Raw genomic sequence first — 27,317 nt, forward strand, 5'->3', positions numbered from 1 at the left:
TTTGTGTGTAGGCTCCATCATGGGCGTGTGGCTCTATCATGCGTGCGTGTGTGTGTGTGTGCGCACATCAACTTCAAGATGGTTGCTGTCCCTTTGATATGCGTCCTCTGACAGCTCAGAAGCGACGTAGGGTCCCACGATCTAATTACCTATGATGGACAAGGAGATCAAAATGGATCCACGTAATCAGATTACGGTGATCCGTCTCAGCCTTGGTTGGTTTGACCTGCACTCTACCGTTAATTTTGTTTTAGTATTGGGTTAGTTGTGGGAGTTGAGGATGGCAGGTGTGTGTGTTTACTTACTTACCTAGTTGTACTTACCTAGATGTGCATGCGGGGGATGAGCTCTAGTTCTTTGGTCCCGTCTCTCCACTGTCAATTAACTAATGTACAGAGTCCTGAGCCTACTGGGCACTACCATATCTACACTTGAAGCTGTGTATGGAGTCAGCCTCCACCACATCACTTCCTAATGCATTCCATTGTCTACTTCTCTGGCACTGAAAAAATTCTTTCTAACGTCTCTATGTCTCATTTGGGCACTCAATTTCCACCTGTGTCCCCTAGTGCGTGTGTCGCTTGTGTTAAATAGTCTGTCTTTATCTACCCTATCAATTCCTCTGAGGATCTTTTATGTGGTGATCATGTCCTCTCTAACTCTTTTGTCTTCCAGTGACGTGAGATTTTTTCCCGTAGATTATCCTGGAAGCACATACCCCTCAGCTCGGGTACTAGTCTAGTGGCATTTTTTTTAACTTTTTCCAGTTTAGTCTTATGCTTGACTAGATATGGACTGCATCCTGAAGCCGCATACTCCAGGATTGGTCTGACATATGTGGTATACATAGTTGTGAAAGATTTCTTGCACAAGTTGCTAAAGGTCGTTCTTTTGTTAGCCATCCTGGCATATGCCGCTGATGTTATCCTCTTGGTATGAGCTTCGGGGGACAGGTTTGGCGTGATATCAACCCCCCAGGTCTTTCTCTCTCTCTGACTCTTGAAGTATTTCAACTCCCAAATGATACCTTGAAACTGATTTCCTGCTCTCTACACCAATCTTCATTACAACACATTTGCTTGGCTTAAACTCCAACAACCATTTATTCAACCATTTCTGTTGCTTGTCCATGTCTTCTTGAAATCTCAAGCTGTCATCATCTGTTTTAATCCTTCTAATAATTTTGGCATCGTCAGCAAACATTGAGAGGAATGAGTCTATACCCTCTGGGAGATCATTTACGTATTTCAGAAACAGGATAGGTCCGAGTACAGAGCCCTGTGGGACTCCACTAGTGACTTCACGCCAATCTGAGGTCTCACCTCTCATTGTAACTCTCTGCTTCCTATTTCTTAGGGACTCCCTTATCCACTGGAGCGCCCTACCAGTTACTATGCATCATCCTTTTAGGGGATACCTGTGTCAAAGGCATTCCGACAGTCCAAAAAAATGCAGTCTGCCCATCCTTCTCTTTCATGCTTAATCTTTGTCTTATGAACATAGAATTCTTATAAACCTGTAAGGCAAGATTAACCTTCGCTAAACCCTTGTTGACGGGTTTTCACGAAGTCTCTTCTCTCAAGATGTGTTACTAGGTTTTTTCTCACAATCTTCTCCATCACCTTGCATGGTATACAAGTTAAGGACACTCTCCTGTAGTTCAGTGCCTCTTGTCTGTCACCCTTTTTGTATATTGGTACTACATTAGCAGTCTTTCTGGTAGGTCTCCCGTTTCCAGTGACCTACTATACACTATGGAGAGTGGCAAGCAAAGTGCTCCTGCACACTCTTTCAATACCCATGGTGAGATTCCGTTCGGCCCAAGAGCTTTTCTCAAGTTCAGCTCCAATGGGTGCTTCTTGACCTTATCTCTTGTAATTTCGAACCTATCCAAGGTCACCTGGTCTGCTGCCACCTCTCCTAGCGCCGTGACGTCTCCCTGTTCTATTGTAAAGACCTCCTGGAACCTTTTGTTGAGTTCTTCACACACTTCTTTGTCGTTCTCTGTGTACTTGTCCTCGCCCACCCTAAATTTCATCACCTGTTCCTTCACTGTTGTCTTCCTCCTGATGTGACTGTGTAGTAGCTTTGGTTCAATCTTGGCTTTATTAGCTATATCATTTTCATACCTTTTCTCAGCTGCTCTTCTCACACTGACATACTCGTTCCGGGTTCTCTGGTATCTCTCTCTACTTTCTGGTGTTCTGTTATTACAGAAGTTCTTCCATGCCCTTTTGTTCAGCTCCTTTGCTTTCATACATTCCTTATTAAACCACGGATTCTTCCTTTGCTTCTCTGTTTTTTCCTGTCGGGCTTTGACAAACCTGCTTACAGCTTCCTGACATTTTTGGGTGACATAGTCCATCATGTCTTGTACGGACTTGGTTCTGAGTTCTGTGTCCCAATGCATGTCCCATAGGAATTTATTCATCTCCTCATAGTTTCCCTTTCGGTACGCCAGCCCTTTGGTTCCCAGTTCTTTTTTGGGGGTGATAATTCCCAGCTCAACCAGGTACTCAAAGCTCAGTACATTATGATCACTCATTCCCAATGGGGCTTCCAACTTAACTTCCCTTATATCCGACTCATTTAGGGTAAATATCAGATCAAGCAAGGCTGGTTCATCCCCTCCTCTCATTCGTGTTGGTCCCTTGACGTGTTGACTTAGAAAGTTTCTTGTTGCCACATCCAGCAGCTTAGCTCTCCATGTGTCTGTGCCTCCATGTGGGTCTCTGTTTCCCCAGTCTATCTACCCATGGTTGAAGTCTTCCATGATTATTAGTCTGGATCCGTTCCTGCTAGCCACAGAAGCTGCTCTCTCTATTATATTGATGGTGGCCAAGTTGTTTCTATCATATTCCTGTCTGGGTCTTCTGACATTCGGTGGGGGGTTATATATGACTACTATTATAATTTTCTGTCCTCCAGTTGCTATGGTGCCTGATATATAGTCACTGAAACCTTCACAGTTCTGAATTACCATCTCTTCGAAACTCCAACCTTCTCTTATTAGCCACGCTACACCACCTCCTCCTCTCCCTTCTCTTTCTTTCCTCACTACATAGTAGCCCTGTGGAAACACTGCGTTTGTTGTGATTTTCGTTAGCTTTGTTTCTGTGTGTGCTATTATGTCTGGGTTTTCTTCTAGTGCCCATTCTCCGAGTTCACTTGTTTTATTTGTAATCCCATCTATGTTAGTGTACATCGCCTTGAAGCTCACTTTCTTCTGTTCATTTTCTTGTCCCTTTCTTGGTGAGCATTCTGCTGGTGTGGGAAGCTGTTCCGTGGGTGAGAAGATCTGTGATGTGTGTGTGTGTGTGTGTGTGTGTGTGTGTGTGTGTGTGTGTGTGTGTGTGTGTGTGTGTGTGAATGAGGGAGGCGTTGATATGTTTGTTTATGAGAGAGGCCAGTTCACAGGGCTTTCCGGGCACGCCAGACACAAAATCTATTGCTAAATATATAAATTTGAAAATGCCAAGACTTGTCATACCCACAATACTACCAATCATGGTATGTACGTTATATGCACAGGAGATATACATATATTTATATATGAGAAAGTCACTAACATTGTATAATGACACAGCTGATTCTGGAGCATTATTTGTGAGAAATTTTGCTAAATCGTTATACGGTTTGCTAAACATATGTCTTGTAAGTTAAGTTTGGACGAATATATTGCAAATAAATGGCTTAAATAGACTATATAAAGTTTTTTTTTTAATTTGTATCCACAATATATTACAAGGAACATTATGCAATAATTTATATGTAAAAACAGCTATTCCAAGTATTTTTGTATTTCCAGAAAATAATCATCAACTTAACTAATTAAATGATACCACACCTTGTACTTAAATTATTAATAAAAAATCTAACCTAAAAAAATATTAACCCATACCCATGGGCGGAATATGACGTTTAATTAAAAAATGTATTTTCTCTCAAACAAAAGTTTATATACAAAAAAAAAAAAAAAAATACAGAAAGCGTTGCCATAATTATTAATATCAGCGTCACTCCGGCTGCAAAGCCCATAACTTACTCATTAATAGCGCCCTCCTGTTCCTGCTGCTGCTCCTGCTGCTGTTGATGCTGCTGCTGCTGCTACTGTTGTTGCTGGTCTTAGTGCTGTTGAAGCTCCTGATGCTGTTGGTGCTTCTGCTGCTGTTGCTTCTCCTGCAACTGTTTCTGTTTCCGCTACCGTTGCTGCTGTTGCTGTTGCTACTGTTGGTGTTGTTGCTGCTGCTGTTGCTGCTGTTAATGTTCCTGTTGCTGCTCCTGATGTTGTTGCTGCTCCCGCTTCTGTTGGTGCTCCAGATGCTGTTGTTGCTGCTTCTACTGCTGTTGCTGCTTGTGACATTGCTGCTCCTGCTGCTGTTGCTGCTGTTCATTCTCCTGCTGATGTTGCTGCTGCTGTTGCTCCTCCTGCTCCTCTTGCGGCTCCTGCTGCTGTTACTGCTGCTGCTACCCTTCCTGCTGTTATTGCTGCGCTGCTGTTGCTGCCCCTGCTGCTGTTGCTGTTCCTGATGCAGGTGCTGCCCCTGCTTCTGTTGTTGATTCTACTGCTGTTGCGGCTCCTGCTGCTGTTGCTTCTCATCCTGTTGTTGCTGCTCATACTATTGTTGCTGTTCCTGCTGCTGGTGTTGCTTCTGCTGATGTTGTTACTTCTGCTGCTGTTGCTGCTTTAACTGCGGTTGTTGCTTCTGCTGCTGCAGTTGTTGCTTCTGCTGCTGCTGTTGTTGCTTCTGCTGCTACTAATCTGCTTATGTTGCTGCTCATGCCTCTGTTGCTGCTGTTGCAACTTTTACTGCAGTTGCTGCTCCTGCTTTTGACGCTTCTCATGTTGCTGCTTCTGTTGCTGCTTCTGTTGTTGATTCTGCTGCTGTTGCTATTTTTGCTGCTGTTGCTGCTCCTGTTGTTGTTGCGGCTTCTGCTGCCGTTGCTGCGGTGAAAAGTGAAGTAATTTAGATTTTGCTCTGATTGGCATTTAGAAGTTATATTTGGCTTATGAATAAGTGCATATGTGACATATTAATTTATTGTGAATATTTGAATTTACCTTGAAAAGCTGAATAGAAAACACCCACCTAACCTAACCTGCTTAGTATGTTAAGATATTACAATTAGTACTTAACGTAGACCTATATTGATATTACAGTTTTATAAAAAACTAAAACTAAACAAAAATATATAAATAAATTTTAAAGTAACTTAGGATATTGTCAAATTTTTAAATAAAATTTCTATTGCTTAATAAAACTGAAAGGAAGAGTTAGTGCCTTGGAAAAAAATATGACTTGGCATTAATCACATATGTACTTATTTATAAGCGAAATATTGCCTATAAGCAATAAGTCATATATTTACTGTCTTGTGCGAGAACGGGTTGCCACACGACCACATGCATGACCACACACACCTCACCCCCACACACATCACAATGCGCCCCCAACACACAGCACAATATGTTTACGATCATCACCATCCCCCTTAGCTCTTCCCCTCCCCATCCCCCCCTTAGTTCTTCCCATCACCCAACGTCCTCCTTACAGCCAAGAAGGAGGAGGAGGAGAAGGAGGAGGAGAAACACGCAGACGCACACACAAAAACTATTTCCTTGGCATGATGAGAAAGACTGCACCGTAAGAGCGTGCAGCGAGGTACACCCCTCCTATAGCGTTCCAGCTTGGATGCCTGGAACACCGCCATGCATATCCCGTAGACTGCTTTTATGAGTATTTTCTCCTTGGACACGCGATGCGGCCGGAAGTTCGTTGCCGGTCATATTCCACAAGGGGGTTAAATGCATGAATATGTCAAGGAATTAATATATAACAGGAGGAGGAAGAAAATATTGCTGTAGGCACTTGCTGGAATTGAGACTTGAGAGAAATAAAGACAGAGACAGGAAAATAGAATATAGGAAAACTAGTTAGGAACTTGTTCCTTGGTGATTTCCCGGGAATATTTAGCAAGCGACCCTTGGAATCGATTCAAATTCTGTTAGGGAATGGCAATAACTTCCCAAGCTTCCCCCCCCCCATCTTCTCGGCAGTTGCATGCCCACACTGCTTGCAGGAAATAAGCTACATGAAGTAGCACCATCCAGTGGTGGCGAACTGGTGGATAAGTAACACCTACGTAGGTGTGTTGACTTATATGCAGCCATTATTCTAACTACCACAAGCTACTATTGTTACAACAGCTACTAATATATCTTTAACAACTACAATACCTGATACTATTATTGCTACTAATACAACATATGCTACTATTATTACTACTAATGCAACACCTGCTACAAGTATTTGTCATATCTCTGTCCTCTCCTCACCGCCGTGGACGAAAGGATTGTTTACTTTTTATCGACATCAATCCGCCCTTGTACGTCTGGCACCTTTCTGGTAGGCACTTCTTAACATAACGGGTTAAACAATTACCTGGACTGATCACATATTTTTTCTTGTTTAATATCCACAGTTTGTTGTCTCATATTTGCTTCTAGCTTTCCGCAGCGGACGTTCACAACACTAGTTTTTTTTTAATTATTTTCACCGAGTTCTCTCTGTAAAACACAGTTGGACAATTTCTGTTTTTCTTGTGTTAAGAGTAGTTCTATCAATAATGCCAGACCTCACATGCAGGTCGGATAGTCGGTGGTAAGGGTAAGACAAAACAAAAGATAAAGAACGAAGAAATATACCCTTATAGTTACTAATTAATTGCGACCGATGGATGGAATGGACTATGCCTTAAGACGAGTTGGACGGCAACACTCGCCCAAATGACACCAGGATCCAGAAGTGAGACATAATCTGCCACGGAACTGAAGGTGCAGATTCATGTTGACTGTGATGAAGGCCTTTGTGAGCACATAAATGAATGCATAGTGAGTACATGGATAAATGTTTTGAAAGTACATAGTGAGAATATGGAATATACATCGTAATGTTGACCAGACCACACACTAGAAATTGAAGGGACGACGACGTTTCGGTCCGTCCTGGACCATTATCAATCGACTTGAGAATGGTCCAGGACGGACCGAAACGTCGTCGTTCCTTCAATTTCTAGTGTGTGGTCTGGTCAACATACTTCAGCCACGTTATTGTGACTCATCGCCTGCATACATCGTAATCATTATGGATGAGTACATGGTGAGAATATGGAGGAGTACATAGTGAGCATATTGATGAGAATATGATGAACATGTGAATGTCTTCTTTTTGAGTATATATGTGAGAACTTGATTAGTAAACGGATGAGTACATGGTGAGCACATAACTCACCATGTACTCATATCTCTTTCTCTCTGAGAGAGAGATATGAGAGAGAAAGAGAGAGAGAGAGAGAGAGAGAGAGAGAGAGAGAGAGAGAGAGAGAGAGAGAGAGAGAGAGAGAGAGAGAGAGAGAGAGAGAGAGAGAGAGAGAGAGAGAGAGAAAGAGAGAGAGAGAGAGAGAGAGTGTTACGGACCCGAGTCCAGCATCGGAGCACGGAGCAGTGACAACAACGCCATCTGTGAGTCCGCTCCCGAAACCCCCTCCAAATGGACGACGCCATCTAGTGAGGACGGGATATACCGGCCACAGGTGCTGGATTCCCGTCTAAAACAGCTCATAACGTAGCCGCTGCTGACCTCTGGTGAGGTGGCGCTTAGACGGTGAACGCCATCTATGGAGCAAAGAGGTGGACGTTTGTGTCTAAGCCTGTGAGTGAGGTTCCCTAGAGCGTCCCAGTATTAATGACGTATCTGATTGCAGAGTCGACCTGGGACTGCTGTGTTGGACGATGGATGAGTCTACCTAAGGCAGCCAAGGTCTCTTCACCAGTCTGCTTTGAAGAAGTTGTGAGTCACCCCCGGACGAACTCTGTTGAGAGTATTAGCCTGCCTGTGACGTGGCAGTGTCGGAAATCGCCTTATCCGGGGCTGGCTGGTGGAAGAGACTAGCCACTGTGGTGCTTAGTAAGGAGAGTGATCAGCGGGATCACACGAGGCTCCTGCCTAGGGCTCGTAACCCTAGTATCGGTCGTGGAGTGGCCTATACAGCGGAGCTGATCGGTACCTGCCAGCTACAGGCTGGATTGTGGTTGAAGGCCTCCACGACGGAGCACCCAGTGGGACTGTGATTTGGCTGGCCTGTGGCCAGGGTAGATTCGCCAATAGAATCATAGAGATCGTGGAATCATCGTGGGCCACGGAAGTAGGAACCAGGGCTACCCAAAGTGTGCACCGTGGAGCATCCTGTGTCTTCGGAGGAAGACAAGCTTGTACATAATCGTGTAGTAATAACCCCCGTGTGCAACTGTTATATATTTATTTATAGTGGTAGTGAATATATATATATATATATATATATATATATAAATTGGAACATTTGTATCCCTCCCCCTTTAATCTAACTTGCGTTACGGAACACACCCCTTGAAAGCCTCTACTAACTTGGGGCCGGATACCCAAACTCTACTAACATCAGAGAAGAACGCGGTTGCGTCCAACTAGGGCCGTAACAGAGAGAGAGAGTGAGAGAGCGAGCGAGAGAGAGAGAAAGAGAGAGAGAAAGAGAGAGAGCGAGAGAGACAGAGAGAGAGCGAGAGACAGAGACAGATAGAGACAGAGAGAGAGAAAGAGAGAGAGAGAGAGATTTGAGAAACGTTATCTCCCAGTAAAATCTATCGATTTGGCGTTCAGCTTTCCTTTCATACATAACCCGCTGCAGTCAGAAATAATTTTTGTTAACTCGATCCATGGTCAGCCAGCTGGTGCGGCGGCTGCGGCTGGTGCGGCAGGTGCGGCAGGTGCGGCAGGTGCAGTCAAATGCGGCTGCGGTGACCTCTCTGGCGGGTGTGTACAGTGCGGATTTTCTCTATGACAAACTGCAACTGGTTCACGAATTAATCCACAGAGCTTATGGCTACAGTTTCTGTTTGTTTCACTCTTGTATTTGTTTTGTTAGTCCCCCTCACTGCCATGTAAAGCCAGTTTGTGCTATGGAAAAGATTTGTATTTATCTCCTTTTTTCCTTGAGAATTGTAGATAATAGTTCTTAAAGATGTTACATATTAAATGTAAAATAATCATAACGTATCTCGAAGGAAGATAACGAAATTCATGACGAGATTGAGAGGAAGGGAGGAAGAATAGAAGAGAGAGAGAGAGAAAGAGCGAGAGAGAGAGAGAGAGAGAGAGGGGGGGGATGTAGGGTGAGAGGGGAAGAGAAACAGAGACCTGAGAACCGCTGAGTACCCTCTTTAATACAATATGTTATAAGTGGTATAATTACCTTTTCTTGTTTAAACCATGCTTATGAACTTTGCATAAAAGGAATGATTTATGAGCTGTTTGTAATCAACGGCAGGTGAATATCAGATTAGCTAAAAAGGCCAAAATTAACTTATCAGCTTATTTTAAAGAGTATATATATATATATATATATATATATACAGAGAGAGAGAGAGAGAGAGAGAGAGAGAGAGAGAGAGAGAGAGAGAGAGAGAGAGAGAGAGAGAGAGAGAGAGAGAGAGAGAGGGGAGGTGCTATTGTAGTTTTATGTTGTGCTGTGTGGTGTTGTCTGGTGAAGGTCTAGTGATGATGTAGTACAGTATTGGTTATGTTTTTTTGTGGTGAAGTTTTCGTAGTGAAGTTGTGTTGTTGAGTTTTCGTGGGGTAATTGAGGTGAGGTGATTATTCTTTTGAGGTTGTTGAGTGTATGTGTAGTTTTGTTATTGCATGGTAATGTGTGGTGTAGGTGTGGAGATGGTGTTGTGTGTTATATCTGAGCCGTTGGAGATATTTGGTAGTATTGGGTGGTGAAAGTATGATTGGAGTGTTGTGTGGAGGGGTTTGGTGGTATGGTTTATTTGTGGTGGAATAGCTGTGGTTGTATAGCTATGGTGGTGGTGTTGGGTGTAACAGCTCTGGTGATGAAAGCATCAATGTGTTGCAGACGTTTAAGCACAACCTTCCACATCTTCCTCTTTAAGAGCAGCGGAATATTTTTCTTTTCTCGCCCACACCAGCAGAACAATTCTCTCAACGTCAGAATAATTATCTCACAACCACAATCATTCTCTCACCATCACAATCATTTTCTCACCAGCAGAACAAATCTCTCACGGCAGAATTATTATCTCGTTATCACAATCAATCTCAACATCACAATCAGTATCTCACCAGCATACCAATTCTCTCAACGGCAGAAAAATTATCTCCCCATCACGATCATTTTCTCGCCATCACAAGCCTTCTCTTACAATCACAGTTATTCTGTCATCATCAAATAGTTGCATCACCTGTTCAATATTTCTACACCTTCTGAATGTTTCGGTTACCATCATAAAGTTTCCATCGCCAGCAGATGCTTTTGTCTCTGTCTCCAACACATTTTTTTTTATCCGTGCAGAATATTTATCTTATCACAAATACATTTTCAACTCCACCAGAGTATTCCCATATTCAGCAGTGTATTAGTATTCCGATTACTATCAGACTATACCCGTCACTATAGTATTCCATTCATCATAAGAGAATCACATCACTAACAGAATATTCCCCGTAACCATGAGAGTATCACACACACACACACACACACACACACACACACACACACACACACACACACACACACACACACACACAGGCAGGCGGGGGTGGGGGGAATGGTCCTAGCACGGATAAGGAACTACCTAACAGGAAGGAGCCAAAGAGTTACGGTAAGGGGCGAGAAGTCGGACTGGCGAACAGTAACAAGTGGAGTACCACAAGGATCGGTGCTGGGACCAATTCTATTTCTTGTATATGTTAACGACATGTTTACAGGCGTAGAGTCCTACATGTCGATGTTTGCGGATGACGCAAAGTTGATGAGAAGAGTTGTGACAGATGAGGATTGCAGGATCCTCCAAGAGGACCTGAACAGGTTGCAGAGATGGTCAGAGAAATGGCTACTGGAATTCAACACGAGAAAATGTAAAGTTATGGAAATGGGACTAGGAGATAGGAGACCAAAGGGACAGTACACAATAAAGGGGAACAGCCTACCTGTGACGACGCGTGAAAGAGACCTGGGGTGGATGTAACACCTAATCTATCTCCTGAGGCACATATAAATAGGATAACGACAGCAGCATACTCTACACTGGCAAAAGTTAGAACATCATTCAGAAACCTAAATGAGGAGGCTTTTAGGGCGCTTTACACTGCCTACGTGAGGCCAGTCTTAGAGTATGCCGCCTCATCATGGAGTCCCCATCTGAAGAAGCATATAATGAAACGCCTGAGGGAACTGTGCCTTACGACACTAGAAAGAAGAAGGGAGAGGGGGACATGATAGGAACGTATAAGATACTCAGAGGGATTGACAGAGTGGACATTGATGAAATGTTCACACGGAATAGTAACAGAACAAGGGGACATGGATGGAAGCTTGAAACTCAGATGAGTCACAGAGATGTTAGGAAGTTTTCTTTTAGCGTGAGAGTAGTGGGAAAATGGAATGCACTTGGGGAACAGGTTGTGGAAGCAAATACTATTCATAATTTTAAAACCAGGTATGATAGGGAAATGGGACAGGAGTCATTGCTGTAAACAACCGATGCTCGAAAGGCGGGATCCAAGAGTCAATGCTCGATCCTGCAGACACAACTAGGTGAGTACAACTAGGTGAGTACACACACACACACACACACACAAAACCACAACCACACACACACACACACACACAACCACAACCAGCTACCCAGTAACGCCAGAAGGGAGGACAACCCCGCCTCCCTCCTCTGCATAGAAAGCCACCTTACCCCAAACCCTCCCTGCCCCAACTCAAATGTTCAGCCAAATCTCCCTTTCCATATCTCAATTACACCTACCATCGTCCCCATCCCTCCCATATCACCATTACCTACACAATAACATCACAATACCATCACCCTCCATACCCCATCACCCATATGCAAAATCCACCTCACCATCATATAACTCCCATCAACTTTCAAACCTGCCCATCACGTGCGTCATCAACCATCATGGTCGAGAGAAACTGAAGCCGGTGAGAACATCAACATGGTAATTAGCCATATTATAGCATAAGGAAATTGATTTGCAGAAAGCAATTATGTGCATACTGTTTGTATTAACTATTTGTTTAAATATGGTCGTTTTATATACTTAATAATTAATGATTTGTTATTACTATTGTGATATTCTTTTTCTTGATTAACAATATTACAATAAATTGTATGTATAATTGACTTCCTAGTGACTTTATAAGTAATATCAGTCAATATAATTTAAACGTGATTTATCAATATTATATGTTTATTAATTAATAAAATTAAAATTGTGGTGATTATTCTTTAATATAGAATCCATCAAAAATGTAACGTATCTGTCGTGTCTTCCTAAACATAAAACAAATTAAATAAAACATCCCGAGTTCTTACAGCTGCCCACATGTGAATAACTTGATAATCAGCCATAATGAACAATGGACGAATTCTACTGTTAAAAATTTTCCTCTAATGCAAAATTAATAAATAATTATGTAGAGGAAATTAAATCATATTTGCAATAAAATATCAGAATGTCCCATTTCAGAATATTAATAAATAAAAACACTTATATACGAAAACTAAAAGTCTTTATCGTATAAAATTGTTGTTGATTATTACTTGAATCAACCAAAAAACGTAATCCGCTCTGTTTATACGGTGGTGAGAAAAAGTGGTAATCTGATTTTACAGCATGATAGTATACACTAAATATATTTGTTCCTCTGCTCAACCAATTCAACGCTAAATCACCGAGAAAAACAAATTTTTAATCTGCTTATGGCCTGCCCGCATCAGAGCCGTACCGTAAATACGAGTTAATCTCCAGGCCAAACACGCTCCTCCAGTGAATACTGCCATCCGGAATACCAATAACGGTCTTATTGGTCTCCATATTACCCTCCGATCTCTGTGTAACGGGACAAAAATTGCCCTGGTGAATGCTGTTCAAAATGCCGTTTAGAATTTGTTTTCAAATTTTAAAAGTTTGTGTGAGTGTATGTACTCACCTAATTGTGCTTGCGGGGGTTGAGCTCTGGCTTTTGGTCCCGCATCTCAACTGTCAATCAACAGGTGTACAAGTTCCTGAGCCAATTGGGCTCTATCATATCTACACCTGAAACTGTGCATGAAGTCAGCCTCCACCACATCACTTCCTAATGCATTCCATTTGTCAACCACTCTGATACTAGAAAAGTTCTTTCTACTATCTGTGTAGCTCATTTGGGCACTCAGTTTCCACCTGTGTCCCCTAGTGCATGTGTCTCTTGTGTTAAATAACCTGTCTTTATCTATCTTATCAATTCCCTTGAGAATCTTGAATGTGGTGATCATGTCCCCTTTAACTCTTCTGTCTTCCAGCGAAGTGAAGTTTAATTCTTGTAGCCTCTCCTCGTAGTTCATACCTCTCAGCTCGGGTACTAGTCTGGTGGCAAACCTTTGAACTTTTTCCAGTTTGGTCTTATCCTTGACTAGATATGGACTCCATGCTGGGGCTGCATACTCCAGGATTGGCCTGACATATGTGGTATACAAAATTCTGAATGATTCCTTATACAAGTTTCTGAATGCCGTTCTTATGTTGGCCAGCCTGGCATATGCCGCTGATGTTATCCTCTTGATATGTGCTGCAGGCGACAGGTCTGGTGTGATGTCAACCCCCAAGTCTTTTTCTCTCTCTGATTCATGAAGAATTTCATCTCCCAGATGATACCTAGTATCTGGCCTCCTGCTCCCTACGCCTATCTTCATTACATTACATTGGCTCTAGTTAAACTCTAACAACCATTTGTTCGACCATTCCTTCAGCTTTTCTAGGTCTTCTTGAAGCCTCAAGCAGTCCTTCTCTGTCTTAATCCTTCTCATAATTTTTGGCATCGAGAAATTAGAAATCTTGCTTCTAATATATGTAAACACACACACGAGAAATTGTGTATGTGTGTGTGTGTGTGTGTGTGTGTGTGTGTGTGTGTGTGTGTGTGTGTGTGTGTGTGTGTGTGCGTGTGTGTGTTTGTGTGTACTCACCAAGTTGTATTCACCTAGTAGTGTATGCGGCGTCTGAGCTTTGCATCTTTAGGCCTACCTCTTAACTGTCAATCAACTGATGTACAGTGTTTGTGTGTACTCACCAAGTTGTATTCACCTAGTAGTGTATGCGGGGTCTGAGCTTTGCATCTTTAGGCCTACCTCTTAACTGTCAATCAACTGATGTACAGTTGATTAGAGCCAATTGGTCTCTACCAAATCTACTCTTGAAACTGTGTATGGAGACTGTCTCCACCATATCACTACCTAATGCTGCCTAATGCATTCCACTTGTTAACTACTCAGACACTGACAAAATTCTTTCTAATTTCTCTGCAGTTCATTTGGACACTTAAGTTTCCAACTGAGCTTCCTTGTTCATGTTCCACCCGTGCTAAAGAGTTTGTATTTTTCCAACTTGTCAAATCCCGAGAATTTTGTAAATCGTGATCAAGTCTCCCCATACTCTTCTGCCCTCTAGGGTTTAAGAAGCTTCCCGGGAAGCTAAACGTGAGTTTTAGCTTCCGTAGCCTTTCCTCGTAGCTCATTCCTCTCAGTTCTGGGACTAGTCTGGAGGCATACCTCTGTATCTTCTCTAACATTTTTTTTGTGTCTAAATAGGTAAGGACTCTAGGCTGCTGCTGCATATTCCAGGATTGTTCTGACATAAGTGGTATACAAAGTCCTGAACGATTCTTAACTCAGGTTTCTAAAGGAAAGTCTTATGGTGACCAATCTAGCATATGCAGCTGGTGATATCCTTTTGGTGTGGGCTTCTAACGAAATTCAGTGTGATATCAACCCCAAGATCTTTCTCTCTATTTATCTCCTGCAGGATTTCAAAGGGTACCTTTTTCAGCTTCCTGCTCCCTTCGCCTAATTTCATTACTTTACACTTTCCTAAGTTGAGCTTTAGTAACCATTTTCTAGTCCATTCCTCCAGTTTGTCCAGGCCATCCTGTAGTCTCTGTTTATCTTCATTGTTCATTGTCTTAATTGTTCTCATAATTTTTGCCTCATCAGCAAACATTGAGAGGAATGAGTCTATTCCCTTTGGAAGATAGTTTACATATATCAGAAGCAAGATGGGTCCAATTACAGAGCCCCGTGGGATTCCGCTGGAGACATCTCACCACTCTGATGTCTCCCCCTTACAGTTACTCGCTGTTTTCTGTTGCTTAGATACTCCCTTATCAACTGGAGGACCTTACTTTTTTCTCCAACTTTTGTAACAGATTTTTAAGAGGTTCTGTGTCAAAGGCTCTCTGACAGTCCAAGAAAGTGCAATCTGCCTACCCTTCTCCTTCTTGTCTAATTTTTGTCGCCTGGTCATAGAACTCTATTAAGCCTGTGAGGCATGATTTACCATCTCTAATCCCATGCTGGTGATGTGTTACGAAGCTCCTTCCCTCTAGATGTCATACGAGCCTTTTCTCTCGCGACGTTCTCTATCACCTTGCATGGTATACGAGTTAGGAAAACTGACCAGTAGTTCAGTGCCTCTTTCCTGCCACTCTGTTTGAATATTGGGATTACATAAGGAGTCTTCCAGCTTTCCGGTAGGTCTCATGTTTCCAGTGACCTGTTATACACCATAGAGTGTGTGCCACACTTAGAGCTTCTGGACCCTCTTTTAATATCCATAGTGAGATTCTGACAGACCCCACAGCCTGTCAGGCTCATTACTGGTGAGCTCAAATTCCATCTAGGGTGTTTGGTTTGCCACCTCCTCTTCCTGTACAGGGGGTCTTCTCCTTGCTCTAAACTTCCTGGAATCTATTTTTAGGTTTTTTAAACACCTTGTCATTTTTTGTGTATTTGTTCTTCTAGTTTCTCAGTTTGGTCACTCGTTTCTTCACTGCTGTTTTCCTCCTGATATGGCTGAGGAGCAGTTTTGGTTTGTTATTTTTTTTACTCACTATGTCATGTTCATACTGTTCCTCTGCTTTTCTCCTCACTCTCAGATACTCATTCCTGGCCCGCTGGTATCTCTCTCTGGTCTCTGGTGTTCTGTAATTACTCTAGTTATCCATGTTCTTATACTCAGTTTCTTCGCTACTTACATTTCTGATTGAACCAAAGATTGAACAAAGTTGAGCCTATCCAACCAGGCCATACCACCCATCCAAACCATCCCACTTATTCAAGCCATCCCACCCATCGAAGCCATCCCACCCAACCAAGCCATACCATCCATCATAACCGTCCCTCCCAACCAAGGCATCCCACCCATCCAAGCCATACCACCTATCCCTACCTAACATTACGAACCTTCTACGGAGCTCAACAGGGAAATGAGTAGACCAAGTAACCAAAATGTATCCTAAGATTTAGTAAACTAATGCTGATAATATATCGAACGAAGCGAATAAGCTTAAGGAAACCTCTATGACGTATAACCTGACCCAATTGCTGTAAAACAGACAAATTTTAATGATTATTGATACAATGTTCCCCTACAATCAACCACATCTCATGAAAGAGAAAACAAGGATTGAAACATACATGGTCTAACCCTGCTACGTAAGTGAGATTTAAAGTTTAAGGAAGTTACAGTCAAACACAAATGGGTAAACAGACTTTGTCAAAGTAATCATTGCAACAGATGGAAGCAAAGAAGCATTAGTTGTTGAGATCAAACAAATTAAGTTTGGATCTGAAGATGTTAACCAAGCTGTAACAGCCATCACACAAGCAGGACCTGTTCCTACAGGGAAAGCAAAACTTCTAATCATAGGAGATTTAAATCAAGGGGAAAATAGATCTGAGGGCATAGAACCCATGAGGAAGACGTAGTGCATGAATAGCAAAGTTGGTGGATGCCACTGAAGCGAAGTTCCTAACACAGCACGTCAAAGAGGAAACTAGCGGGCCAGCCAGAAGTTAAGGGCCAGCGTAGGCATATCCTACAAAAAAAAAGAATCATAAGTAAAGAAATTGAACTGATTAGCTAGAGTTCGCCTTCCCTCACGATAGAATTAGACTTTGATCAAGTAGATGACATAATTCCACTGGTAGCGAGTGACGATAACGTAATGCTCATTGAGAAAAAAAGTAGGCAAAAATATTTATTTACTATTGTACACCAAATAAAAAATCTTCAAACTAAAATAGTTGTTTGTTTAGCTAACAATTGCATGAGACAGGAGGCATAAAATTTGAAAAGATAGAGACTGCCGAATGAAAAAAATATTACATGGATTATAAAACATTTAACATACATAAATGTCACAATTTCTCCAGTATATCCAAAAATAGGCAGTAGTATAAGAAAACATCTGAAAAAAAACATTAATTTAATAATGAAAACCAGGAAGCATATATAGCTGAAAACGATAGGTGGATTGGTGACGCACTTATGGCAGAGTGAGATTACTAGTCATGCATAACGTTTTCAGACACAGGTGAGGACAAGAGGACAAACGCAGTGTCGCTGTGAATCAAGGGTGAATATATACAAAATATTAACTATATACTCAGTTTAGCTGAACAACTTTAGTAGACTCGTATAAGCTTACAAAATTGCAAAAGCTTAAAATGTCATAACCAGATGTCAATGTAATCAAACCGAAATTAGGTTGATATAAGTACTGAATTTTTGGATTATGATGGCATCCCAAAGATTGACAAGCGGGTCCCTTTAAGGATATAACGTGACCAATACACTTTGAAGAGCATTTGACTGGAATATATCTGGGAGTAGACAGTACTGCAGTATGTAGCTTCAGCGTGCACGCAGCTGAACACTGCATAAAGCATTGTGAGAAAGTAAAGAGATTTCAAACATTAATGGTCTCAGAACTCAGAGTTCTGAGCTATGAGAATAAGATTAGTGAAGTACACCTTACCGCTGTAGCCAAATTGGCACAAAGTGCCAATTTGGCTACAGCGGTACAAAGTGACATGATAACAACATATTATATTATTTTAAAAGCATTAACAAAGTGCATACAAAACAACATTTATAGAATAAACAGTGGCAGGACGAAGCCCGTGGGTGAGAACTGTTAACTAAGATGACTCATAGGCATGGAAATGATGTCATTCTTCATTGTTGTGCGTCAATCTTCCGTGCATGAGCAGTGTATTTCTTCAATGAATGAGTAATGTACTTCTTCAATGTAAAAATTGTACACTTCTTCAGAGTAACAGTAGTGAGCTTCTTCAGTGCATAAGTAGTGAGTTTCATAGCTGAAAGAGTAATGAGCAGGAGTAGTTAGCAAAAGGGTGATGGAACTGAGGTTAATCCCATGCAGATTACAGGCGTAGGACTGGTATACGTCAGTTAAGATGGTTGGAAGCCATTGTAATTGGCGATTGGTTACCGCAAGGCGGGGTCCATGAGAAGACGTTTGAGATTGAAGCATTTTTAACTGAGGAAACTACCTACACAACAGACAACACCTGAAGAGTAGTAGTTTAATCAGAGCCAGGGGCGTTCCGATCTCCTTTTCCAGGGGACACGCTCCCGGCCCCGTATTTTAGTTGTCCTAGACAACGGCACGCTCCAGGCGCCCCTATTTTTCGTAGTCCATGACGGCGGAATGCTTCTGGGTCCTTTTCATTTTGAGGTCCTTGACGACGTCGTCACGCTCCAGGGCCACTGTTTATCAAGATAATTTTACGACTGCTCCAGTCCAAGCTTACTCTTTATTGAAGTTATTGATAATGGCATGTTCCTGACCTCCCCCCTTTTTTCCATGGTCCTTGATGACGCCTTGCCCATACAATCCCCCTTTTTCGAGGTTCTTAAGAACGGCAAGCTCCAGTCCCTCTTTTTTCGACGTCGTTGACGATGGAAGGCACGAGGCACAACACATGACCGCCTCCACAAAATCAGCACGGTACCGTCACAACACCACCATCACAGCACCGCCACCACACATCAGCACAGCAACAGATCACAACCATAAACGTACATATGCAACACAAATCAGAACCAACGCCACAGTTCTTACCCCCCCCCCCCCCGCCTTTCTAGAGCCCCTAGTCCACCCAAAACATCGATATCTCCTCCACCTCATCTCTCCCTTTCCACCCCATCTCCACACCGTTTCAACCACTCTCTCCTATCTCACTTGGCGCCCCTCTCTTCACTTGTAAAAACTGCGTTGTCCTAATTTTGGCAGGAGCTTTAGTGGTGAGTGAGTCATATTTTGTCTCCTGTCCCCTTCAGGGTTGTTGCCACCATCCTCCTCCCTCCCCCTCTCTGTCTCTGTCTGTCTCTGTCTCTGTCTCTGTCTCTGTCTCTGTCTCTGTCTGTCACTCTGTCTGTCTGTCTGTCTGTCTGTCTGTCTCTCTCTCTCTCTCTCTCTCTCTCTCTCTCTCTCTCTCTCTCTCTCTCTCTCTCTCTCTCTCTCTCTCTCTCTCTCTCTCTCTCTCTCTCTCTCTCTCTCTCTCTCTCTCTCTCTCTCTCTCTCCCTCTTTGCCTCTCTCTCTCTCTCTCTCTCTCTCTCTCTCTCTCTCTCTCTCTCTCTCTCTCTCTCTCTCTCTCTCTCCCTCTTTGCCTCTCTCTCTCAACGAAACCTCCAAATTAAAAATTATCGTTCCTATCACTAATTTCCTTCCCTTCCTAAATTCGTGGTGATGTTCCTGAAGATGGTGATAGTCCTGGTGTAGAGGGTCCCAGTGGTGATGGTAGAAGTGAAGAGGGCCCCCCACGTTGATGGTCGCATCACTGATGGCACCAACAGTGATTGTCCCAACGGTGATAATGACAGCTGTGATATACTTGACGGTGAACAAGAGACACAAATAGGGGTAAAGGAAGTGAAGGAGAAATAGAGAAATACAGAAATAGGAAGAGAAATAGAAAGAGAGAGAGAGAGAGAGAGAGAGAGAGAGAGAGAGAGAGAGAGAGAGAGAGAGAGAGAGAGAGAGAGAGAGAGAGAGAGAGAGAGAGAGAGAGAGAGAGAGAGAGAGAGAGAGAGAGAATAAATTACACACGAATGGAAAAAGAAAGAAACTGAGACACAGGATGAGAAACAAAGAGTTTTCAAAGAGGAAGAGAGTGAGAGACACAGGAAGAGGAACAGAGAGGGGTAGAATCAAAGGAAGAGGAACAGAGAGAGATACAAACACAGGAAGAAGAACAGAGGAAGAGGAAAAGAGATAAACACAAGAAGAGGAAGAGAGCGAGGCTGCTCTTAGAAATGAAGACAAAGAAAAATCTTTTGGTGTCGAGATCCACTCACTTATTGTTACTTTTCCATCTCTGGAGTGAGAAAAAAGACTGAGAAGAACGACAAGAAGAAAGGATGAAAAAACTTTTGATTTACGCTCAGAAAATTTTCACGTTATTTAACAAGAACTTTTGTTCTGTAATTTAAGTTATTGTTTAAGAAACACTGAAGCAATTAAGTTTAGAAACGACTTCAGAAATTGTAATTAATTAATTCTAGTAGATCTATTAATTACCTCTTATAAACAGTTTTTAATTATTATTTAACATGTTTTAAAAAATATTTGGGAGTCTCTTCTGAAAAGATGCAATAACAAAATAAATAAAATGAAATACGTACAAATTCACAAAATTATTTAATGAATAAAATACCAAAAAATTTTTTATCATTTTTTTTTAAACCTCTCCAGATGAACAGTAAGACCTAACTCAGTTTCCAGATAAGAAGTGAGGCATTATCAAGCTTTTTCAGATGAGGACTAAGATCTTTCTTCGTCTCTCCAAATGAGGAATGTGAGAAATCGTTTTAAGCTTTTGCAGTTGAGAAGAAAGACGTAAAATATCGCATCAAGATTAAACAAATATTACTTAGCATTTCCAGACAATTACATAGTATTTTAAATATTTTGCCAATATTTTGGACAATTTTATGTTACATTAAATACCGATAGATTTATATATATATATTTTTTTTTACTCAGCAAATGCAAAAAGTGTACCTTTGTCATCTATTCATCTCTGCATCCAGCTCTCCCTATGTGTTGTTCTTCCATTATTTATCTCCCCTCCTTTCCGACTCACTCACCGTCTCTCATTCCTTATCTTCTTACCATCCACCTCACACTCTCTTTCATTCTCACTCCTAGAATCAGTAAGGCTCGCCCTCTACGGCATTCAATACAAACCGAAGGTAAAAATATAAACATGATTCTGTTCCCCACATTATATGCAGGAAAAAAATTGCCTCTCCATTTTTGCCGTCCAGTATAATCGATATTTTCTTTTACTTTCGGGTTTAAAGTCTGGATACTGAGTTTAATTACACCTGTATTTTTAAAGGATCCTGTGCAGAGTTTTTGATGTAATCAAGCACACACTCACCTCACTCGGGTTTGTGTGTACGCTGTGCACTCGGTCTCGCGGCTGAGTGGAGAGCGCTCGAGGGTCGTAGTCCTAACGGCCCGGGTTTGATTCCCGGCTGAGGCAGAAACAAAATAGCAAGAGTTTCTTTTACCCTGATGCCTTTGTTCACTTAGCATTAAATAGGTACTTGGGAGTTTGACAGCTGCTACAGGCTTCTTCCTGGGGGTGTGACATCAGGTAATTCGAAGAGTCCCGACAAATCTCAATGAACCGCCAGTAAGCTCAGCATAGTGCATACACGTGTATACAAGTGAATACACATGACAAACTACTCACTGAGGTAGTTGGTGCTAGCGTATGCATGGGAGTACAGTATTACCCTTGATACAATTTGTTCATGCGAATAATACAAAACAAACACATACATCTGTAGATACTGGAAAAAAACTTATGAAAACACTTGTGTTTATACAGGAACGGGAAGGTGCGTAGAAGCCCAACCACTTCCTGCTCCCTCAGTTGGTAACACCTGGCGGCCAGACAAAGCATAGGAAGGAGGAGAGGTAACATAACAAGTCGGTCATATCAACATACATTTTATCATCCCGTCCTCAGGCTATGTTCATTCCATCCAGCAGCCGACCCTAATGGCACATTAAATTTAACTTGCTGTTTGTTCATTGAAAACAGGAATTTTGTCAAATATAAATTAATATTATTGCTTTTAAGCATATCGTGTATATTTAGGCGAAGTTTAGATTAGATTAGGTGTTTAGGTTCTTCTGGCAATTATTTGCATTTGTAACACGTGGGTGAAGTATTTACACAGCTTCAAACATAGGTTGTCAACAAAGTATTGTTCGAGAACCTTCGAACATCATCAATTTTGAATCGTCGTGTATACAGCGTTTTTTATTCAATAACTTGGGTGTGGGCAGCTGCACGACGTGAACATTTGGCCTGTATTGATGAGGACGCAGTGTATTTCATCCAATCTTCTCTACTGTCCTTCTGAAACAAATAATTTTCCATGTCAACAAATTAAAGTAACACTCAAACACTGTTTGCTGAATTTTATTTTTTAGCAATATTTTATTTTTAAGCTGTTTTATGTTTTGTTTGAATTAGCTATGAAACTAATTTTCCACGTGTAAGATACATAGCGTTCTCTTCCCCTCGTCCAGAATATCTTTACTCCTCAATAGCGCCCAAATTAATTCTTTCTCTCATTATACGTGACTCAAGATATCCCCCAGATATCCCAAGAAAACCCAAGACACGACCTCCCAATGTTATCAGGGTTAATGAGCCATTGTCTCCAAGACGGATGGTCGTTGGTGTCACCTGGCACCGACTCTTAATGACTAATTCAGCTTCAGAGTCTCAGGAGTTCCAGTCATAATGAGGTAGAGTATTGCCCATTGTGTGCTCAATTCTCTGCGGCCAGGTGCTGCTACTTCCTCCCTAATGCTCTCCTAAGACTTCTATTATGAAGAGCTGTTTTAACAAAGACTCTAGCTTTTAAGTTTATTCTTCGTTTTAATTTGATATCTTGCTGTTTATATCGTGCATTTCGGACAAAATGGGGGTAGCTGGTGTTGCTCGGATGTCTGTCTGTCTGTCTGTCTGTCTGTCTGTCTGTCTGTCTGTCTGTCTGTCTGTCTGTCTGTCTGTCTGTCTGTCTGTCTGTCTGTCTGTCTGTCTGTCTGTCTGTCTGTTTGTCTGTCTTGTCTCTCTCTCTCTCCTCTCCGATTCACTCCCCGTCCTTTACTAGTACTCTTTCTCCAGTTCTCTCTACCTCCTCCCATTAAATTCTTCCCTCCTCTTGCTCTTTTCCTCCCTCATATTCTCCATATCTCCCTCTGTTACATTGTCTTCCCCCCATCACTCCAGTTCCCTCTTCCTACTGTTCTGTCTCCCACCTGCTTTTCTCCCTCCTTTCACTCTCCTGTTGAGCCCACCAACATGCATTCCCTTGAACATTATACTGTAGAATGTCCAATATTGACTGACTTTCGCCCTCCTGTGCTGAGATATGCTGAACTCTGTGAATACTATATGAATATTGGAACACTTGATGATATATTGAACTTGTACCCATGATTGAGTATGTAATGCATCTGTTATACAATGTAATGTACCTATACAATATGTAAAACATCTGTTACACAATGCATGTATTTATAACCTGAGCATGTAAAAGAATCTTAATCACCTTCAGTGATTAAGTGTTAAATATCACTCTAGTTTCAATAGACGCTATCTTACCCTGTTAAAGTAGGAGAGACATAGGTGTATGTATGTATATATATATATATATATATATATATATATGTGTGTGTGTGTGTGTGTGTGTGTGTGTGTGTGTGTGTGTGTGTGTGTGTGTGTGTGTGTGTGTGTGTGTGTGTGTGTGTGTGTGTGTGTGTGTGTGTGTGTGTGTGTGTGTGTATGTGTATTTGTATACTGGGTATGTGGGGTATGTGGAAGCTGGTCAGAATTGCATTTCTCCTTTGTAAACGCACATCAATGAAACAATGTAAAAAGACACCTCGAACATTGTTTATTCTAGACAGACGTAAATCTGAGTATTTACGTTTGTAGGTTAGCATAGCATTTTAAAAGCACTACAATCACATTCTGTGGTTAATTGTTCAATAAATCACTGAATTATATGTTTAACAGATTTCTAACCCTGTCCATGGAGAACAGAAGAAAATGTAAATATGATGGTTTCATTGTAAATGTGTGGCTACGTTGGTGGTAGAAAATAATTCTTATCTTTTATCTCGCTTCCTATTGTTTCCTTTCCCATCTCTCTCTTACTTTCCCTCCCTCCCTCCCTTCAGTTCTCTCAACCTCCTTCCCTTCCATTTGTTCTTTCGCAAAACATGCAATATACAAGCCCAACCAACACACTAGGTAACCACAACAGAATATTTGCTTTTGTTATTTTGGTGAAAAGTAGTAAGAAGGCTGTGGTTTGGATGTTTGTGATTGGCAGCTGAAAAATCTGCTAAAAACTATGAACAATCGAACACAGTTTTTAGATTTCACATGTCATTGGTTGTCGAAATAAGAGCCAAATAACTTGAAAGGAGACTATGGACGTCGAAACCAGTCCGCCTCTGACACTCTACATACAATCATAATTCACCATGGAAAGTTGCGTGTGTCTAGACGCAGGCATCTAGCTCACAACCTCAGACAAACAAACACACATGAAGTAGGTGATACCTATATAGACATAAGTGACCTTCAGGTCATCTACGTCTATAATCATCTCTCTCTCTCTCTCTCTCTCTCTCTCTCTCTCTCTCTCTCTCTCTCTCTCTCTCTCTCTCTCTCTCTCTCTCTCTCTCTCTCAGCAGAGATGAGTATTTTATGAGGCGTCGCTTACCCTCTGTGGCTCAGTCTTCATTAGTCCTCTGTGGCTCAGTCATCATTAGTCCTCTGTGGCTCAGTCATCATTAGTCCTCTGTGACTCAGTCATCATTAGTCCTCTGGCTCAATCATCATTAGTCCTCTGTGACTCAGTCTTCATTAGTCCTCTGTGGCTCAGTCATCATTAGTCCTCTGTGACTCAGTCATCATTAGTCCTCTGGCTCAATCATCATTAGTCCTCTGTGACTCAGTCATCATTAGTCCTCTGTGGCTCAGTCATCATTAGTCCTCTGTGGCTCAGTCATCATTAGTCCTCTGTGACTCAGTCATCATTAGTCCTCTGGCTCAATCATCATTAGTCCTCTGTGACTCAGTCATCATTAGTCCCTCTGTGACTCAGTCATCATTAGTCCTCTGTGGCTCAGTCATCATTAGTCCTCTGTGGCTCAGTCATCATTAGTCATCTGTGGCTCAGTCATCATTAGTCCTCTGGCTCAATCATCATTAGTCCTCTGTGACTCAGTCATCATTAGTCCTCTGTGGCTCAGTAATCAATAGTCTTCTGTGGCTCAGTCATCATTAGTCCCTCTGTGACTCAGTCATCATTAGTCCTCTGTGGCTCAGTCATCATTAGTCCTCTGTGACTCAGTCATCATTAGTCCTCTGGCTCAATCATCATTAGTCCTCTGTGACTCAGTCATCATTAGTCCTCTGTGGCTCAGTAATCAATAGTCTTCTGTTGCTCACAGTCATCAATAGCCCCATGGAACAATCACCAACTGTACTACGGAACAAAGTCGCCAATGGTTCTTAGGCACTTTAGGGAGTATTAAGGAACCTGCTATGTCGTCAGTATTTTATAAACGTGTGAGAAATGGTAATAATAGATAATGCAAGAAAAGAAGACAACATAAACACAATAGCAACACCTACACCAGCAACACAGAATGGTCGTTATTATTAACTATTAATCAGTACATATTGGACATGAAACCTATAAAAATACTACACACAGGGCAGTACTCATTTACACAGTAAGGTCGAAAAAATTATATCTTGAAATGTTAAAAAGTCATCCAAATTACTTACTCCGAGGCCCAGTCCGCACTTCGGAATGCAACTACCTAACGATGATTACAAGTCCTGACCTGAGTCTGTTCACCAGAGTTTAGCGATGGAGAGTTAAAGAAATACAGACCAACTCGAACGTCTCCAGGGAGAGAGACTGGTAGATCAGTGAACTGAGAATTTTTCAGTTGCATTTCTGTTGCAGGTGTGGGAGTATATTGGTTCATATTGCAACATGGCAGCGCGCAATTCCCATAGCTGAAATATAGGTAAAATCTCATGCGTTTGTGATGTATTTCTCATCTATTTTGTCCCTCTCGCCTTCTCTCTCTTTATTTTATTCTTTCGTTCATAAAGTGACCTTAAGTCTTCTCTCCCCCCCCCCACATACACACAAACACTCACAGGGGTCCTTCTTGGCTGAGTGGACAGGGTTCTGGGGTCGTAGTCCTCAGGCCCGGATTCGCCTCCCAACTGAGGTGGACAAGCAAATGGGCAGATTTTCTTTCACCCAAGTGCACTTGTTCACCTCGCAGTACATAGGTACCTGAGAGTTAGACGGCTGTTTTCTGGGGTTCTGTGTGTCTGTACTCACCTAGTTGTGTTTGCGAGGGTTGTGCTCTGGCTCTTTGGTCCCGCCTCTCAACTGTCAATCAACTGGTGTACAGATTCCTGAGCCTACTGGGCTGTCATATATACATTTGAAACTGTATATGTTCCGTTGGAGTAGGAAACAGGGAGGGTCCGAGATGGGTGGATCTAGGGGATCTGGGGGTGTGAGGGACAAGGGTGGATCTGGTATGCGGAAGGGGGGGAGGGAGATGGAAGGGCTTGGAGGTGGGGGAGGAAGGAGGGCTGGAGAGGAGGGAAGGCTTGGGGGGAATGAGGGAGAAGGGAGGGTTTGGGGGTGGGGAAGAAGGTAAGTCTTGTGGAGAAGGGGGAGTTTGGGGAGGGCACTTAGGTGGGCACTTATTGGGGGTGGGGGGGGGGGCTGGAAGGAGTTGGGGCAGGCAGGGCTTCTATTCGGGTGAAAAGTGTGGGTTGTCTCACTGGGGCTGCTGAACTGCTTGGAACAGGTTCCTGAGCCTATTGGTTTCTAACAAATCTACACTGAAAAATGTGTATGTAGTTAGCCTCCACCACATCACTTCCTATTGCATTCCATATGTCAACTTGACACTAACATTATTCTTTCTACTGTCTCTATGGCATATTTGGGCACTCAACTTCCACTTGTGTCCGCTAGTGCTTGTGCCCCTTGTGTTAAATAAACTATCTTTATCTACCTCACAATCTACTATCTACAGTCTCGAAGGTTCAAGACCTGTCAACGCGCTTCCACTACTCATAAAGGGTATAACTGGCCGACACCTCGCAGTGTTCAAGAGAGAACTCGATAAACACCTCCAAAGGATGCCTGACTAACCAGGGCTGTCGCTCATACTTCAGGCTGCGAGCAGCCGCGTCTAACAGCCTGGTTAACCAGTCCAGCAACGAGGAGGCCTGGGGCAATGACCGGGCCCCGGGTCA

The 27,317-nt window shown here is 42.3% G+C and overlaps 4 protein-coding genes across 4 annotated transcripts in view; all 4 read right to left on the reverse strand.

Annotated features, from left to right (window-relative positions):
• Window positions 1-1,203, reverse strand: part of LOC138367816 (mucin-5AC-like) — a 65,899-nt gene extending 64,696 nt beyond the window's left edge. The window contains exon 1 of the mRNA XM_069329792.1: window positions 1,028-1,203. Within this exon, the coding sequence (XP_069185893.1) occupies window positions 1,028-1,203 (176 nt within the window). The remainder of the gene's footprint in view (window positions 1-1,027) is intronic.
• Window positions 1,204-4,048: 2,845 nt separating this feature from the next.
• On the reverse strand, window positions 4,049-4,363 carry LOC138367817 (antifreeze protein Maxi-like). The gene has a single exon (XM_069329793.1). It carries the CDS (start codon window positions 4,361-4,363, stop codon window positions 4,049-4,051), a length of 315 nt encoding a protein of 104 aa, XP_069185894.1.
• Window positions 4,364-4,614: 251 nt separating this feature from the next.
• Window positions 4,615-6,496, reverse strand: LOC138367818 (sericin-2-like). The gene is made up of 2 exons (XM_069329794.1): window positions 6,444-6,496; window positions 4,615-4,945 (listed from the first exon to the last, which is right to left on the reverse strand). Exons 1-2 carry the CDS (start codon window positions 6,494-6,496, stop codon window positions 4,615-4,617), a joined length of 384 nt encoding a protein of 127 aa, XP_069185895.1.
• Window positions 6,497-16,938: 10,442 nt separating this feature from the next.
• LOC138367819 (mucin-5AC-like) overlaps window positions 16,939-27,317 on the reverse strand; it is a 38,908-nt gene continuing 28,529 nt past the window's right edge. The window contains exon 5 of the mRNA XM_069329795.1: window positions 16,939-16,980. Within this exon, the coding sequence (XP_069185896.1) occupies window positions 16,939-16,980 (42 nt within the window). The remainder of the gene's footprint in view (window positions 16,981-27,317) is intronic.

Source organism: Procambarus clarkii, chromosome 23 (genome assembly GCF_040958095.1).
Source record: "Procambarus clarkii isolate CNS0578487 chromosome 23, FALCON_Pclarkii_2.0, whole genome shotgun sequence".
NCBI lineage: Eukaryota > Metazoa > Arthropoda > Malacostraca > Decapoda > Cambaridae > Procambarus > Procambarus clarkii.